Genomic DNA, 14,152 nt, shown 5'->3' on the forward strand with positions numbered 1-14,152 from the left:
GCTGCTGCTGCCTACCAGCACCGGGCTACAGGAGGTGGTGGGCAGGCCACAGGATCGCCCTGGGGCACCTCACTTATGCCCCAATAAAGAAAACTGAACTCCCCCCCCCCCCCTCTCTCTCTCTCAGCTAAGAATGGATGCTAAGAATTGATTTGACAAAGTAAAGTGTGGATCGCTGGTGTGACCACTGCACATGCCATGAAGAGTATTAACACTCGGAGATGATAGGTCAAGATCTTCTTATCAAAATCAGTAGAACCAGACTGTTTATAAAAAATAAAAAAAATAAAAAAGCACCAGAAACATTTTTGATTTGAAGTTTATCATAATTTGCATTAACAGTCTATGGGAATCTACATCGTTAGGATCTGCATTGCATTATATTACATTTGATGGCGGGTTAGGGTTGTACACATGAAGTTACATTTTTCAGGATTTAAATTAGTTTGTTTTTCTTGTCATCCTTACAGACGGGCTTAATCTAGCAGTTGTGGGAAATTTACACTTTGATCGTCACATAAGAACAGTTCTAAGAAACAATGTTCAAGTATTTCTTTGCAGTATGAGCTGACACCAAAAATTAAAACTGAAATTACATGATTCATTCATTCTGTGCCAAATGAAGAAGCGATTTTAATACTGAAGATAATCCTAACTTTTCACTAATACCTTTTATTCCAAAACATAATTTTGAAGGCTGATGCTGAGCTGTAACAACTACATTTAATGCAAACAAATAGTATTGCTTTTGCAGAGAATAACCACCGTCAATTCAGATTACTCAGGCCATTCTGTGCAATTCCACGATCCGCTTTGACCTCAACCAACTGTGACATCTCCGCACCATCAGAACAATAAAGGTCGCTTGGTCAGCAATGTATATAATAATTATTAATGACACGCACACAAGTCAGAGGAGATAATAATTAAACCTGGAGTGAGTCGTGGGGTTGTAAAGGCTAAACGAAAGGAATAAACTCACTAAGAGTGTTAGCGGTAGCTGTATAATCCTATTTTGTGACATAAAATGCAAATCAGTATTACAAAAAAAGAGAACAACATTTTTCCTTCACATGTAAGGTTTGAGATTTTAGGGAACCAGGCACCATTTACAAAATGTACATAACCACACCCTTGTTCCAGTATACCACTACTGTTCATACTAGCGAGTCCTCTGTATGCGTGTGTGAGCGTGCACCAACATGATCTTTGCTTTAAAGACACTGCTGGCTAGACTGAAAATTTAACAGGTGCGCAACAATACTGTAAAAACAAAATGTCAGTGGGAGTCCAGGTAACATAGGAAAGCGTTTGACAAGCAGGCAGCTAACAGGTTCGTCTTCTACATGCTGAGCAAAGGGATTTACTAACACTACAGATGACTAGAATGCTGATGTGACAGAGGGATGGAAGCAGAGGAAGCCTAACGTCTGTGTAATCAACACGAGGAGCTGTCATACAACTCACCACCACTGCATCCTGCATTATCAGTCCAGAGATGGACTCCAGAGAGTATAAACGCGGCGAGGGGTGGCATTTTAATTAGTTAAAGGACTTCTTCTTCCAGTGTGCAACAAAGAAATGCATGTGAGCTGTGGTTGAATGGGCCGCGGCCTCTTGCTGGTGTCTAGTTTACCGATACTACCGCTTCATACGCCCCTCGTGAAGCTAAAAGCTGGGGGAGGCTTGGCTGCTGTTGCTGCTGCTAAGGGCCACCTCGGACGCACAAAAGCTGGGAAGTTATTTAAATGACATAATTAATATATTTAAAGTAAAACGTCAAAAAGGCACACATACAATAATGACAGATCTAGGCAATCAGGCAAAATTGGCACAAAAGCATGCTAATAAAACTGAAGGGGGAAGAAAAACAAAATCTGCCCAATTAGGAAATATGAAAAATAATGTATAGGAGAGAAGACAAGGATTGAGAATGAACACCGGAGGAACGCAAACAAAAATCATGCTCAAAAGAAAGGGAACTCCCAATTTTCCACGTATTCAAAATCAGCCTCGGAACATTTAAATACGCCTGCCACATGTCCCCTCCGTCAACGCTGCGGTGCACATTCCCAGAATGCTATTTGGTTTCGGCTGATTTGAAGTCCTCTGGCTAGGTCTTGTGCGATACATGTGCAGCTAGTGGATAGTTGAGCACAAACAGCCAGTAGTGGGGTTGGTAGCTTAATATGTACACAAGTTAATGTTACTGCAGGTTCCACTTGGCAGTCCAGCACTTGTTGCAAACACGTGGCCGGGTTTCTGTGTGCTTAGCAGAGGGGAGCCTAGACTAGAGTGTGGCCGTGGGGCAGGGCTTAGTCCGGGACACGGCTGAGAGATGCCAAGGCTTCAGCTGGATGAGAAAAAACGGGGAGCAGAGAGAGAGAGAGAGACACAGGAAGTGGTCACCAGTAAAAGGAGCGCGTGAGGAAGTTGGCGGCCGTGTTGATCCAGCCCATGCCGTCTGTGATGGAGCCAACGCGTGTGACAGCTTTGTCCTGCTCCTGGGATGGACTCTCCTCCTCGGGCAGATAGTCTGGGATGTCTGTGTTCTCCTCCACATGCTCCGCCGTGACCTCTTGGAATGGCAAGATCAGCTGCACAAAGACAGAAGAAGTGTTTTATTGTTCTTTTTTTAATAACAGCAAAGATAATTAATTGTGTTTACATCACGTAAAGACACCAGGATTAATGTAAAACACAAACTACGGGGCCAAATAATCATCACCTGAAGTCAGATTACATGACTGAGTCAGGTCTGACCCCTGCTGGCCACATGTATTCATGACTGTTAATGTGCCCATTGACAATTACTTCTTATCATTTGAGCAATAATGATCACAACTCTTTACAGATTATTGAAAAACAAAACACTTTGGAATCTTATATGTTGTTCGCAGTTTAAAATACAGCTTCACTCAATTTGAGCTGCAAATCTGTAACACTGCTGTAAAAAAAAAAAAAAAAGGTGCAACTGGGACCGGTCACGTGTTTGGCAAAAAGAAACTAGCCTACAGGCCGAGGCAGAGATGTGACTAGCTAATCATGTCAGTGTGAATAAGTCTCAGCCGCAGGCAAGGGCGGCTACGCTGCCTGTACAGAGATACACACAACATGCAGCGGGCGTGCTGATCCATCAACTGAAAACCAGTCGTATGTGCAGCAATTGAAGGTAAACGATACACAATCCTAGAGGTTGTTTTTCTTCTTATTTCTCACAGATTTGGGTCTCAGCTGTTCTTACCTCTTCTCCGCCCGCTGTCTTCACCACCTGCTGAGCGATCATTACTTTGGTGGAGTTGATTGCTGTGCCCAACGCCTGTGAAGGAAAAAAACAACTCGTCTGTTTTCATTGGTGATGCTTTGTATTGTTGTATTTCTGTCTTCAGCTCAAACATGAATAGAATACTTTGGGTAAATCAAATGTATACGTGATTTGATAAGAGTACATTCTCATCAATTTATCAATACCAGTTAAGTTTATATCTAACTTTGTCACTTGTACACAAGGTACAGTAGCCAATAGGTTACAATGAAATGTGCCAGCTCATACTTTTTTGAAAGTAAGTCTTAAATAAATTAAGTGTATCAACTTTCAAAGACACATGGAGTGTTTTCTTTCGTATAATCAGGAATAAGGGTGTCGCAATATACCGGTATTGACTATAATCATGATATTTTAAAATGTAATATTGATATCATGTTAATTATACTCATATCATAATATTGTGTCAATATTCCAGCGCAACTTAAATCAAGCTTTTGAACAGTAAATAAACAAAGATAAAGATGAATTTGACTTAAAATGGAGTTTATAGAATAAAATAAAACTGGACAGATGGGGAAATAAGCACCCGGTGTTGACCGAAATTACAAGTGAAAATCCATTGTTATATGGTGCAACCCAAAGTTCCTGCATGCTTTTCTGTATCCGGGCACACCCTTACCTCAGCTTTAAGGTCAGAGCGGATCCTGACAACACATCGCTTGACAGCCATCTGGAAGGTGAAGCTGATGACTCCTCGAATCTTCAGCAACGCCTCCTCACAAAGGCTCCTTCGAGCCTGACAACCGTCAGCAAACAGACGAAAGGTATGAGCAGATGTGCGAAACAACAAGGCCAACGAGTACATTATAGACTAAGTATACTTTTGGAAAGTTTAATTAGGTCAAATGGGGCCATAAAACCAAAATCATAAAACATTATATTGCTATATACAACTTGCTTGTTGGCTATGGCTTCTAGCTGCGTCTCTGATGCAGTGATAGCGAGGCCGCCCACCAGAGGCCGTCTGTCTGCTGTAATGTAATCTGGCTAGGTGCAAGGTTCCTGCGGAGCAGCGTTCAGGTTCAATCTCGACGTCCTGCTGTTCAATGGCTGACATTTACAACCTGACCCCCCCCACCCCACCCCACCTAACCTGCGCCAGATAGACACGGCTAAGCTGCTCTGACGATCTCAAACACCGATAATCGGCACGGCAAACACGACAGCCCCAAAATAGATTTTTTTTTGTGCTTCGACAGACATTCGGTTGCTGTCTGAGCCGAGCGGGACAGACGAGTGTCGGTACGGCGTTACCGAGTCCCGAATGCATTCCTGTGAACACTCACGGAGTCGTCCAGTCCGTCAATGTGCAGCACCACAGTTTTGGCCCTCTTGTTGTTGGAGCCCAGGAAGAACTGGGCTTTACGCTGGCAGGAGGCAGCAGCTGCCTCGGCCTGTTCGGCCTCTTCTTTACCGGCCAACTGCAAAATCTCATAGATCTCAGAGGCCAGCAGTTTGGTCTCCCCAGGTGACGCACTCCTTTAAGAGAGAGAGAGAGAGAGAGAGAGAGAGAGAGAGAGAGAGAGGTGTTTCATTTGTTGAATGTGGTTAATGTACACACCAGTGGTAAGTGGTGTATTTGTCAGTACATTTGTAACAACACTACAGGTGCATTGCAGTTGAATGTCGGCATCATTGATGTCAAGAATAGGTCAGTTGGAAATTGTGCACTTTTAAAACGGCCGTATTACTGCGCCATGATATTCATATTTAAAAGGAAAAATAGAAATACCGACGCAAATGCAGACAAGTCACGGTGCCTGTATGCCTTTAGTGGAAGAGAAGAAGTGTGAATCGTGCCTAAACTTGAAATTATTTGATTAATCTCCTATTTTGGAAGCCTAAATCTGACGCTGGCGATGTAGAACTCAACAGTGACCTTTGACTGTATTTAGAAATACAGTCAATCTTTAAATTAGTAAAGACAGCGTTGCTACCTACCACACAACATCCAAACTCTAATTGGGCCCATTCTGTACTTCAGTCAGCATAATATTCAAGTGGGCAGTATCTTTCCTTGAAGAAGCCACATAAGGTCAGTTGCAGTTGCTGATATTTTGTGAGGGATCCTGAGATAAACCTGCGGGCTACACTGCTTTGTATGTTATCAAGTCATCACTCCTTCTGTCGTAACCACACATGACATCAGCTGTCTGGCATGGCTGCCCTCTGGGAGCCCCGGTGCTCCCGGGCGCTGCACAACACACCCTTTAACACCGGCTCCACGGACGCCAAACCTCCCTCCTCGATTGAAGTACTCATCTATTCTTCACGTCTATGCATCGAGGAAGAGGCTTCTTGAGCTTCCAGATCTTAATGTGTTGAAGGAATAAAAAAATGGCATTCACACCTGTTTGGTGCAACTATGCTGGACGCTCCCCCCTTTAGCCATGTGTTCCCACTCTGTCCAGCTATGATCGACCTCGACCCAAAATCAGATTGACTGGACTGCGAGCAGGGAAAGCTGCTGCCGTTACTGCGGGGCTCCGCTTGATGCCGTGCCCGACTAGCTGAAGTGACTGGCTAACTCCAGGGCAAGCGAGAGCTTTGCCGCAGGAAGAGAAGGGGGGGTGGGGGGCGGGGGGGGAAAGCATAATCGCACGAGCTACAGCCGGCCACTTGAGCATTGGTCTATTCCTATCAGGGTGCTGATGAGGACCAGCAGTCACTTAGCAAAACTGCCACAGACCCCTCGGGTGAGAGACCAGCTATCTGGGGCACAACACCTCCTCAAACCAGACTTGCCTACGACCCTACATTAGTCAGAGTGTGCTCATATCGTGCTTTCAGAAAGTTGTAGAATAAATTGTGTACAAGGCTGTAAATGATACACTAGAAACAAGCAACAAAGATTGATATGATTAATATACCATGTGAGCAAAATGAGCCACATCTGCAAAAATAAACCGCTAACTCCGTGACAACGCAAGAGCAAATATAAGCTCACATCAGTAAAAAAAAATATGCAAGTGGACTCATCAAGAAATTGAGAGGTGGCGAGATGCATTAAAATCTATAAGATGCAGAAACAGCAGTCCAACTGTTTAGCACCCTGCTCTAATTCAACTTTAATCACATTCATCCTGACGTGGCACACGGAAGGACATCTTCCTGTCTGGAAAATCTGCAGACTGGCACACATTGTCCGTGCAAAACAAAAGAAATCCTAGGTTAAGGTTTTACGTAAAGAAAGTGCACAGTGAGCATGTGTGTGTGTGTGTGTGTGATGTAGTGGTGACAGGGACTTGCTTCTGCATGACATTCTGCAAACTCAGCATCATGCCCAGCTCGCCCTTCATCTTCTCCCTGTTGGCTCGACATTCTGCCAGGTAGCGCACGGCCTGCAAGGACAAGGGCGACCGTTATCTATCCGGCGCTAAAAGCCGACACTCTTTGTGATATCGTAGGAGAGAGAGAGAGAACTTTTTAAATGGGTGACACGTGGAACGGTACAGTATTACATAACCAAAATAAACACACATGCACTGACCCTGTGTTTACACTTCACGGGTTACCGCCAAGGAGCGACTGTTACATAAAGCCACTGAAATGTGTTCTCGCACTACAAGTCATGTGCTGCACAAAAGGGTGGTGGAAGTGGTGGGGAGAGGTTGCTAAATCAAGACTTTGTATTGTGTTGTCATCACAAAACAGACAGCAGATGTCACCATTGGACAGTGATGTTAAATATGGATCCGTTTTTAAAGCCACCATGTATCAGCCTGTGACTGGGGCCTAATCCCAAATGTCCCCCCTCAAGCCTTAAACCCTGAACCCTCAGGGACTTACCTGACGTCACCTGATAAATGTTTGTTGCTGCGACATATCACGTTACCATGACATCGTCATTATGTTATGTACAATTGTGGGGATTTATTTCATATTTTTTTACTTTCTGATTTGAACGTCTTCCAGGCTTTTGCCTCACGGGATGAAAGTTATTTGTCAAATAATCTCTGCTTTCATGTGTTTTTATGTTCCATCTTTAATCCTTAATGTTTCTGTGTAAATGTAATATGCCAGACTGAACACCCATGTGCCGTCGACTTTGTTTGGCTTTTTTCTTACGTATCCGGCTTCCACTGGTAACCCCGTGATTAACGTCACATTGCTGTAAATTGCGGGTAATTCCCTTTTGGCAAAGTCTGCAGAAATGCAGACTTACAGAAAGTGTTCATAAAGGGCTCAAAATGTCTGTGAGAGAGCCCTGAAACACTCAACGATTTGACAGTGGGACAGACCTAAACCCTCGCGGACATTGCGGGAACGCGCATCAAAGTCTGTGAGTGTGGAGAGAGTGTGGGCCTTTGACACAGTGGTGGGAGAAAAGGCCTTCAGATTCACTGAAACCTGCTCTGACTGCTGGACAGCAGGGGGGGACAAAATATACCATGAGCAGAAAACACATGAATTACAGAAGCAGTAGTTGAACACAACCAAGACCAAGTTAATGAAAACAGCTGCTTAGAATATTTCAACTGGCATGTTTAGATAATTAATTTCCGTCTTTGTATGGCGGTACCGACTACTACTCAAACCTTATGAATTAGTTATGCACCAGTAACTATTTATGATGTAAAGAGTCTTATGTGTGAACACATGAAGTAAACGTAAACATATGGGTGGTGCTTACCAATAGTGCAGAGTAGACGACCTGTGGATTGGGGTGGTCCAAAAAAAGGATGAGACCTGGCAGACAGCCTTGGTCTTCTACTATGGCTCTTCGGTTCAGGGGGTCTGCGGCAAGATCTCGCAGCTGGTTCACCACAGTCAGTGCATCCAGCTCCGCACTCATGGTGCCTCTTGTCTTGATGCCACGCACATCAAACCAACCTCTTCTCTCTACTGAAAAGAAGACAAGGTAAATCAGGGAGCTTACATTATACAAACCATGGCTGCAGATAATTATTATTAGACCTGTAAATTCCTAATTAATTATTAAGACTACAAAATGTAAGAAAATGGGTTAAAATGTCCAGAAATTTCCAAGGTCCAAATTTCTAATTTCCATATATTTCCAAAGATATTAAATGTGCAATAACAGGAAAAAACAAGCAGCTAATATTCACATTTGAGAGGTTGGAACTTTTCGGCAAATGTTTTTGTCAATCAACTAATCAATGAATTAACCAATTGTTGCAACACTGACACAATTGCGTGGGATGAGTCTAAAAAAAGTAATTATTTTGTGCAGAATAATGATCCACCTTGCAAAATGAAGTGTCGGCGACACACACTATTAACCTTAACAACAATCCCATTGCCTTGGAGCACGTTGTACCGATTTATTGGAGATTCTGGTGCTTTATATCAGCAACCACCTCTGAAATGTGGTGCTACACAATCTGACTGATTAGGGACGTTTGTAAATGAACTGATGTTAGTGATATGCATTGATAAGGCTGTCGTAGTCACAGATAAGTACATATAGCGTAGCATGCTTTGGAAGGCTCATTTTATAGTCGTGTGGTTTAAGTACTTGCTTTACAGCCAACACAACCATGTAATTTTGTAAGACAAAATACAAATACTCGTTTTTTGCCAAAGACACTTTCTACGACCCCCAACCTCACCTCAAAACACGCCCTGTCGCACAGAGGCGATTCAGCAGCTAGGCTAGGCTAGCTAACGTTACTTGACAATCATAGCATACCTTTTTGACAGTTTTCAATAAAATCATGAGACAACCCCAGCTGACTTCAGTTACAAAACATTCAAAAAAGACGTAACAAAAACTTCCGATGCCACCTTTAAAAGCTACTGTAACAAAAATAATGTCACTAACGCTAGGCCTGCGCCTCTTCCTTTAGTATTCTTCTGTAGCTAGCAGCTGGGACCAGTGTTTGGGTTTTGTGGCACATCAGCGGGTACAGCTGTTTTGTGAATGAGGACATCCCAGTTTTCCCAAATAATCCTAGCAGATCACACCGAACACATTCCCACCGGGACATGTAGAGAAGTATAACGAGCGTCCACATGCTTTCTGGGATATGATTGGACGGAATGATTTGACTGATTGACATACGAGCCAATCATCATATAGTATTATTTTAAAGGTCAGAGGCAGTTGGTGGCTTGGTCTGTCAATCAACGTGAATAACCAATGGTGGCATTCCATGGCTACAACCTATCCGCTATAATCCGTATAATCCAATTGGCTCTAAATGTATTCCCCGACCCTTCCTCCTCCCACATAGCGCGACCACTTTAGATGTTCGTTGGTTGACAAGGTGGAAAAACTAAAGAAAAAGTAGTCTTCTAACTTCAGTCTCGGTAAGTTAGTTTCAAAGTCACTCACGCGCACCGATCGGAGAATATTACGTAACGTTAACGTTAGTTGGTAATCTCATGTTAGGGCTAACTAAGTGTGCTTCGACAGTTCCTAATAAATGTGTCAGTGGTTGTGAAGTTGACTGGAGTTGGTGAGCTCCCGCTATCCTTGTTAGCATTGGGTAGCGTTAGCCACTCTGCCCGCAAAGGTTCCCATTTTCCCGTTTAATGTCCCTTTGCTACGACATTAGCCTTTATTACCCATCATGCATGAGATCAGTTAACATCTACCAATGACTGATTCCCTTTTACATGTTTCTTGTCAATATTTAAGTTCTGAACTTTCAAAATGTACTAACACCGGTAAAGATTATCCCAGCTTGTAAACGTTAGAACGCTAGTAACATGTATACAGTTTTTTTATACTTTAGTTTATGTATTTTTAGTTCACCTTACGTATAGCTACTTAGCCTTGACTCTACATCCTACCATATGCTATTCTACTATTTGAATTTAGTGCCTTTGCTAATATAAAAGCATTTGACAAGCTTTACTTTTTGTGAAGATAATAACTTGTATTTAGTAAATTTATACCTTGACAGTTGTATTTCATGCCCCACTTTTTCTAATTCTAATTCCTTAATCAGTTATTGGCAGCAACGATAATATTGGAAAGATATTTATATTGTCTGTACCACTAAAGACTGATACAGAATGTATTACTATTTGTATTGTACTGGAGCATCTTAGCATTGAATTCATTGTTGGTTTTAAAGTTTTGTGTTTTAAGTCTGTTTCAACCTGAATTTCTCACTCTTTCCTTGTTTCCTTCAGAGGACCGTTTGGCGATGACGCCCTTGTATTTGGGGCTTGTGTCCTTCTGCCCTTGTGAAGCACAACAGAAATGAGTAAAGACTACCCACGGATGGAAATGGACCTGGTATGTGACTCAACAAGTGTCTGCTAAAAGCAATATTTACATACAATCCAAATTTAATTTCGTAGCCTAACATAGATGCTGAAACACCACCAGATCTGGGAAAAACCTTGGATTAGTGAATGTTTCCACTAGAATACAGCTTGTGTTGACTGATTTTTTTTTTTTTCCTTACATTTGTGATGTAAATGATGTTTCATCTTTTTATTTTGCAGGCTTTTGGATCAGCCAAGTCCTATGGATCCTCGAGGAGTATCGTGAGGAGAATAGCTTCGAGTCTTCCTTTTAATCCCTGCCCTAGGGTTCACTTCCAGGTGAGGGAAGGTTACCATGATCGTCATTTTTGTCTCCGCTTCTGTCTTTCTGCACGTCTCTCCTGACGTTTGGAGTCACAGCCATGTGACAAATCACACACTCTCCTCCAACCTTTGTTTACACCAGGTTGTCTTGACTGTTTTCATTTTGTGAACCATAAACAGAGTGGATGAAGTCATTAGTACAGAGATATACGTGTGTCCACACGTTAACAAGTCAACTTTTGAGATATTTCAATTCAGTGGCATGCAATTTAAAAATGAATTTCTTCTCTTTACTTTTCTGTCTCTTTCAATGCTGTGCTTTCTCTTTTCTTCTTATCCTTTGTCCCCAGCTACCTCCCCTAGCTTTGAGGAATGCAGTATGTCTGCTTTAGGTCAGTGTGTTCAGCAACCTTCAGTAACTTTGAGTGGATTTAAGACCTACTGAGCTACCTTCTAACCTACCTGAATCTTTCATTAACGTCGTATAGATTCCCTCCATACCTCCTCCCTCTGAACTGACCTTATTTCCTATTCATACTTAATGACTGTCTTTATTAGTTGTTGAAATGCGGTGTTGTAGCGTTCCCTGGCGCGTGCTCTTCTCTGGCATGTTTTGTGAGGTTTTTTTTTGGTCCGAATGTTGATCATGGCTGCTCGCTCCCTGACAGCTTTATCCGTACAATGAGGACGCTGGTGTCCTGATCGGCTCCAGGAGGCAGACCGGTTTGGTGGCCTCTCTGGCTGATGTCGCCTGGATCGACGGGGATGACGACGACGATGACGACGAAGACTCCTTTGGCAAACACGGGTGAGAGTGGGATAGTGATCGGCTAACATCTTCTAAGGGATATTTGTTTTATGAGTAGAATAATTTACCATTCTCCTGTGAGCAGCCTCCAGTAAAAGGTGATTTTTACCCTTTTGAAGCAGGTCAGTGATCCCACAGGGACTCGTGTTTCGAGCTCGCCAGCCTCAGAGACAACCCTTAAGGCGCCAGAGGTCACTGCCGAGCCTGCAACAGGGGACTCCGGACCCCCAGGGGCCTACAACCGCCAACGATGAGGCCATTCAGAAGATCGGCGCACTGGAGACGGAACTCGCCAAACTCAGAGTTCAGATAGCACAAATCGTATTGGCTCAGGAAAAGAACAGCCAGCCAGGTATCTCTTACACCTTTAAAACAGAGACCATCTCTTTCTGTGTGGCATACGCACCGAGGGATTTGTTTTCCTCTTTACTCCACTGCGGTTGTATAGAATGTCCTCTAGATGGCAGCAGAGTTTTACATGTCGCACAGCTTTAAGCTTTTTCTTTCCTTTGTTTCACCTCAGCTGCTACCACAGGGACACCTCCCCCTCCACCCTGTGGCACCCTGCCTCCCCCTCCCCCACCTCCTCCTCCTCCTCCACCACCACCTCCTCAACTCTTAAGTCTTCAGCGGACATTTTCTGTCATTGACTTGATAAAGGAGCGCAGAGGGAAGAAGACAGACAGCCAGACAGCTTTGGATTCAAAGCAGGCAGAAATTCCCAGCATGCTCGATGTCCTGAAAGACATGAGCAAAGTCAAATTGCGATCAGTCAAAAGGTATTTAAATAGAGAGTCAACGAGAATACATTCTGACGCATTCGGAAATTATCAAAAAAACACAAATAATTAAATATGAATCATTTGTAATTGTTTAACTGTCTCATAGTCGGCCAGCGGACGGAGAATCCAAAGTGAAGTCCAGCGAGCCTTTAGATGCTGCATCTCTCATCGCCGAGGCCCTGAAACGCAAGTTCGCCCATCGCTATCGACACGACAGTGAGCAAGGAGACAACGAGGATTTCAAACTTCCCGTTCCAGAAGTAAAACCTCAAACGGAGAAACCTCTGGTGAGAGATTGTCTCTGTATTCATCGCTGTTATGCCGCCACAAAGTCAGCCCGTTAACGAATCCTTGGCGGACCAACGGAAAATATTGTTTCTAAAAAATAAAAAAAATATTTAATCATTCCTCTGTCTGTTTCCACAGTTTGGGCAGCACATGTTGAAGTCAACTGGGAAAAAGAAGTTGCTCTGATCAGCTGATTCTGATCTCCAGATGTGCTGCGGACGCTTTGAAGTGCCTTATCCACCTCTTCATACGAGCCGTTTCTGTGGAAGAACAAGGGAGCAGTCATCTCATACCGATGTATCCAAGTCATCTTCAACATCTGGTTTATTTGCACTTTTATAACTTATATTAGCTTTCTATTTTACAAACATGATTATTGTTCAACTGAATGTTTTTTTTGTGTTGGAATAGTTTAAACTTCTGTCCTGAGTGAAAGCGTCAGAGGCAACACTACAGAATTGATGAACGTTATTCGTTTTATTGCTCAATCATAACTTGTTGCATATTTGGTCGTGTTTGCATTCCTATTTTAAGGAGTCTGTGAAAGCTGAAGAGTTCTTCGACCACAGAAGAAAGGGAGCACTTTCTTACTTGAGGAATATTGTGCTGTATTGTTTATACATGTATGATAGACTAAGTTATGATTGGGATCCTTCTATTTATGTTGTGGTTTAAGTGGATAATTAAGATTTTAACAAAGATAATTATGTCGGTTATTAATCCCAGGTGGCTTTTAGACGATTTTGTACGTTACCTGTTGAGCCCGTGTGAGTCGTGTCTCTGTTGCCAGTCTTGCCTGGGCGTGTGTGTCTTTACCCAGTTTTAGTTGACACTACTTATCTCGTTAGTACGATCTGTTCAGCGCCAAAGACATTCCAGGGATGATCTGCGAGATTCTGCCTTTCATTGCCAAATAGCTTCTCTCCCATTTAAGATGATTCTTAAATAGGAAGGAAAAGCGATACTGTAACTGAAGCAAAGTTCAGGTTATTGAGAGTACAGGCGCATATATATACTTTTTTGGGATACGATTCTTTGATTCTTTCCCAGAATTTAAGGCTCACAGAAACTGTTATGGTATTTTCACATCTAGTTTCTGTATAAAATGTGTTTTAGTCATGGGTCCTAAGGTACTCATTATCAGTATTCCAAAGATAAAATGATGAGTTCGTGCCAGTAATCACATTTTCATGCCTCAGTTTGAAAAAGACAGACAACTCTGGGCCTTTTGAGGTTTTAAACTATTTGTTCAAAGTGACTGATTGCACATCGTTTCCAGTTCTGTTCATTATGCCGGTGTAGTTGCTGTTCCAAGTCAACTCTACTAGTATTACCTTCTTATTAGAGGAACGTGTACTGGGTGTGTCAGGAGGATTTTGTAGAAAAATCGTGAACTCGAATTGTCAAATCTCTAAATAAAAGTTTGTGTTCATTCCTGAC

At 42.8% G+C, this 14,152-nt stretch overlaps 2 protein-coding genes across 6 annotated transcripts; one reads left to right on the forward strand and one right to left on the reverse strand.

Annotated features, from left to right (window-relative positions):
- Window positions 1–305: 305 nt before the first annotated feature.
- On the reverse strand, window positions 306–12,212 carry armc1 (armadillo repeat containing 1). 4 transcript variants are annotated; one of them, XM_076080500.1, is made up of 7 exons: window positions 10,711–12,212; window positions 7,962–8,173; window positions 6,578–6,669; window positions 4,615–4,807; window positions 3,948–4,064; window positions 3,245–3,319; window positions 306–2,597 (listed from the first exon to the last, which is right to left on the reverse strand). In XM_076080500.1, exons 1-7 carry the CDS (start codon window positions 10,733–10,735, stop codon window positions 2,406–2,408), a joined length of 906 nt encoding a protein of 301 aa, XP_075936615.1. In that variant the 5' UTR covers window positions 10,736–12,212; the 3' UTR covers window positions 306–2,405. The 4 variants fall into 4 exon arrangements, with proteins under 4 accessions (XP_075936615.1, XP_075936617.1, XP_075936616.1 ...); XM_076080502.1 differs by lacking the exon at window positions 10,711–12,212 and adding an exon at window positions 8,982–9,230 and having other exon boundaries at window positions 7,962–8,170; XM_076080501.1 differs by lacking the exon at window positions 10,711–12,212 and adding an exon at window positions 8,982–9,227.
- Window positions 9,490–14,151, forward strand: mtfr1 (mitochondrial fission regulator 1). 2 transcript variants are annotated; one of them, XM_076080497.1, is made up of 8 exons: window positions 9,490–9,601; window positions 10,433–10,538; window positions 10,751–10,849; window positions 11,503–11,642; window positions 11,762–11,994; window positions 12,166–12,421; window positions 12,531–12,711; window positions 12,851–14,151. In XM_076080497.1, the coding sequence occupies exons 2-8, from the start codon at window positions 10,503–10,505 to the stop codon at window positions 12,896–12,898; spliced, it is 993 nt and encodes a 330-aa protein (XP_075936612.1). In that variant the 5' UTR covers window positions 9,490–9,601; window positions 10,433–10,502; the 3' UTR covers window positions 12,899–14,151. The 2 variants fall into 2 exon arrangements, with proteins under 2 accessions (XP_075936612.1, XP_075936614.1); XM_076080499.1 differs by having other exon boundaries at window positions 11,765–11,994.
- The last annotated feature ends 1 nt before the right edge of the window (window position 14,152 follows it).

This window comes from Anarhichas minor, unplaced genomic scaffold, assembly GCF_050575085.1.
Source record: "Anarhichas minor isolate MPS153535 unplaced genomic scaffold, ASM5057508v1 ptg000074l, whole genome shotgun sequence".
Lineage (NCBI taxonomy): Eukaryota > Metazoa > Chordata > Actinopteri > Perciformes > Anarhichadidae > Anarhichas > Anarhichas minor.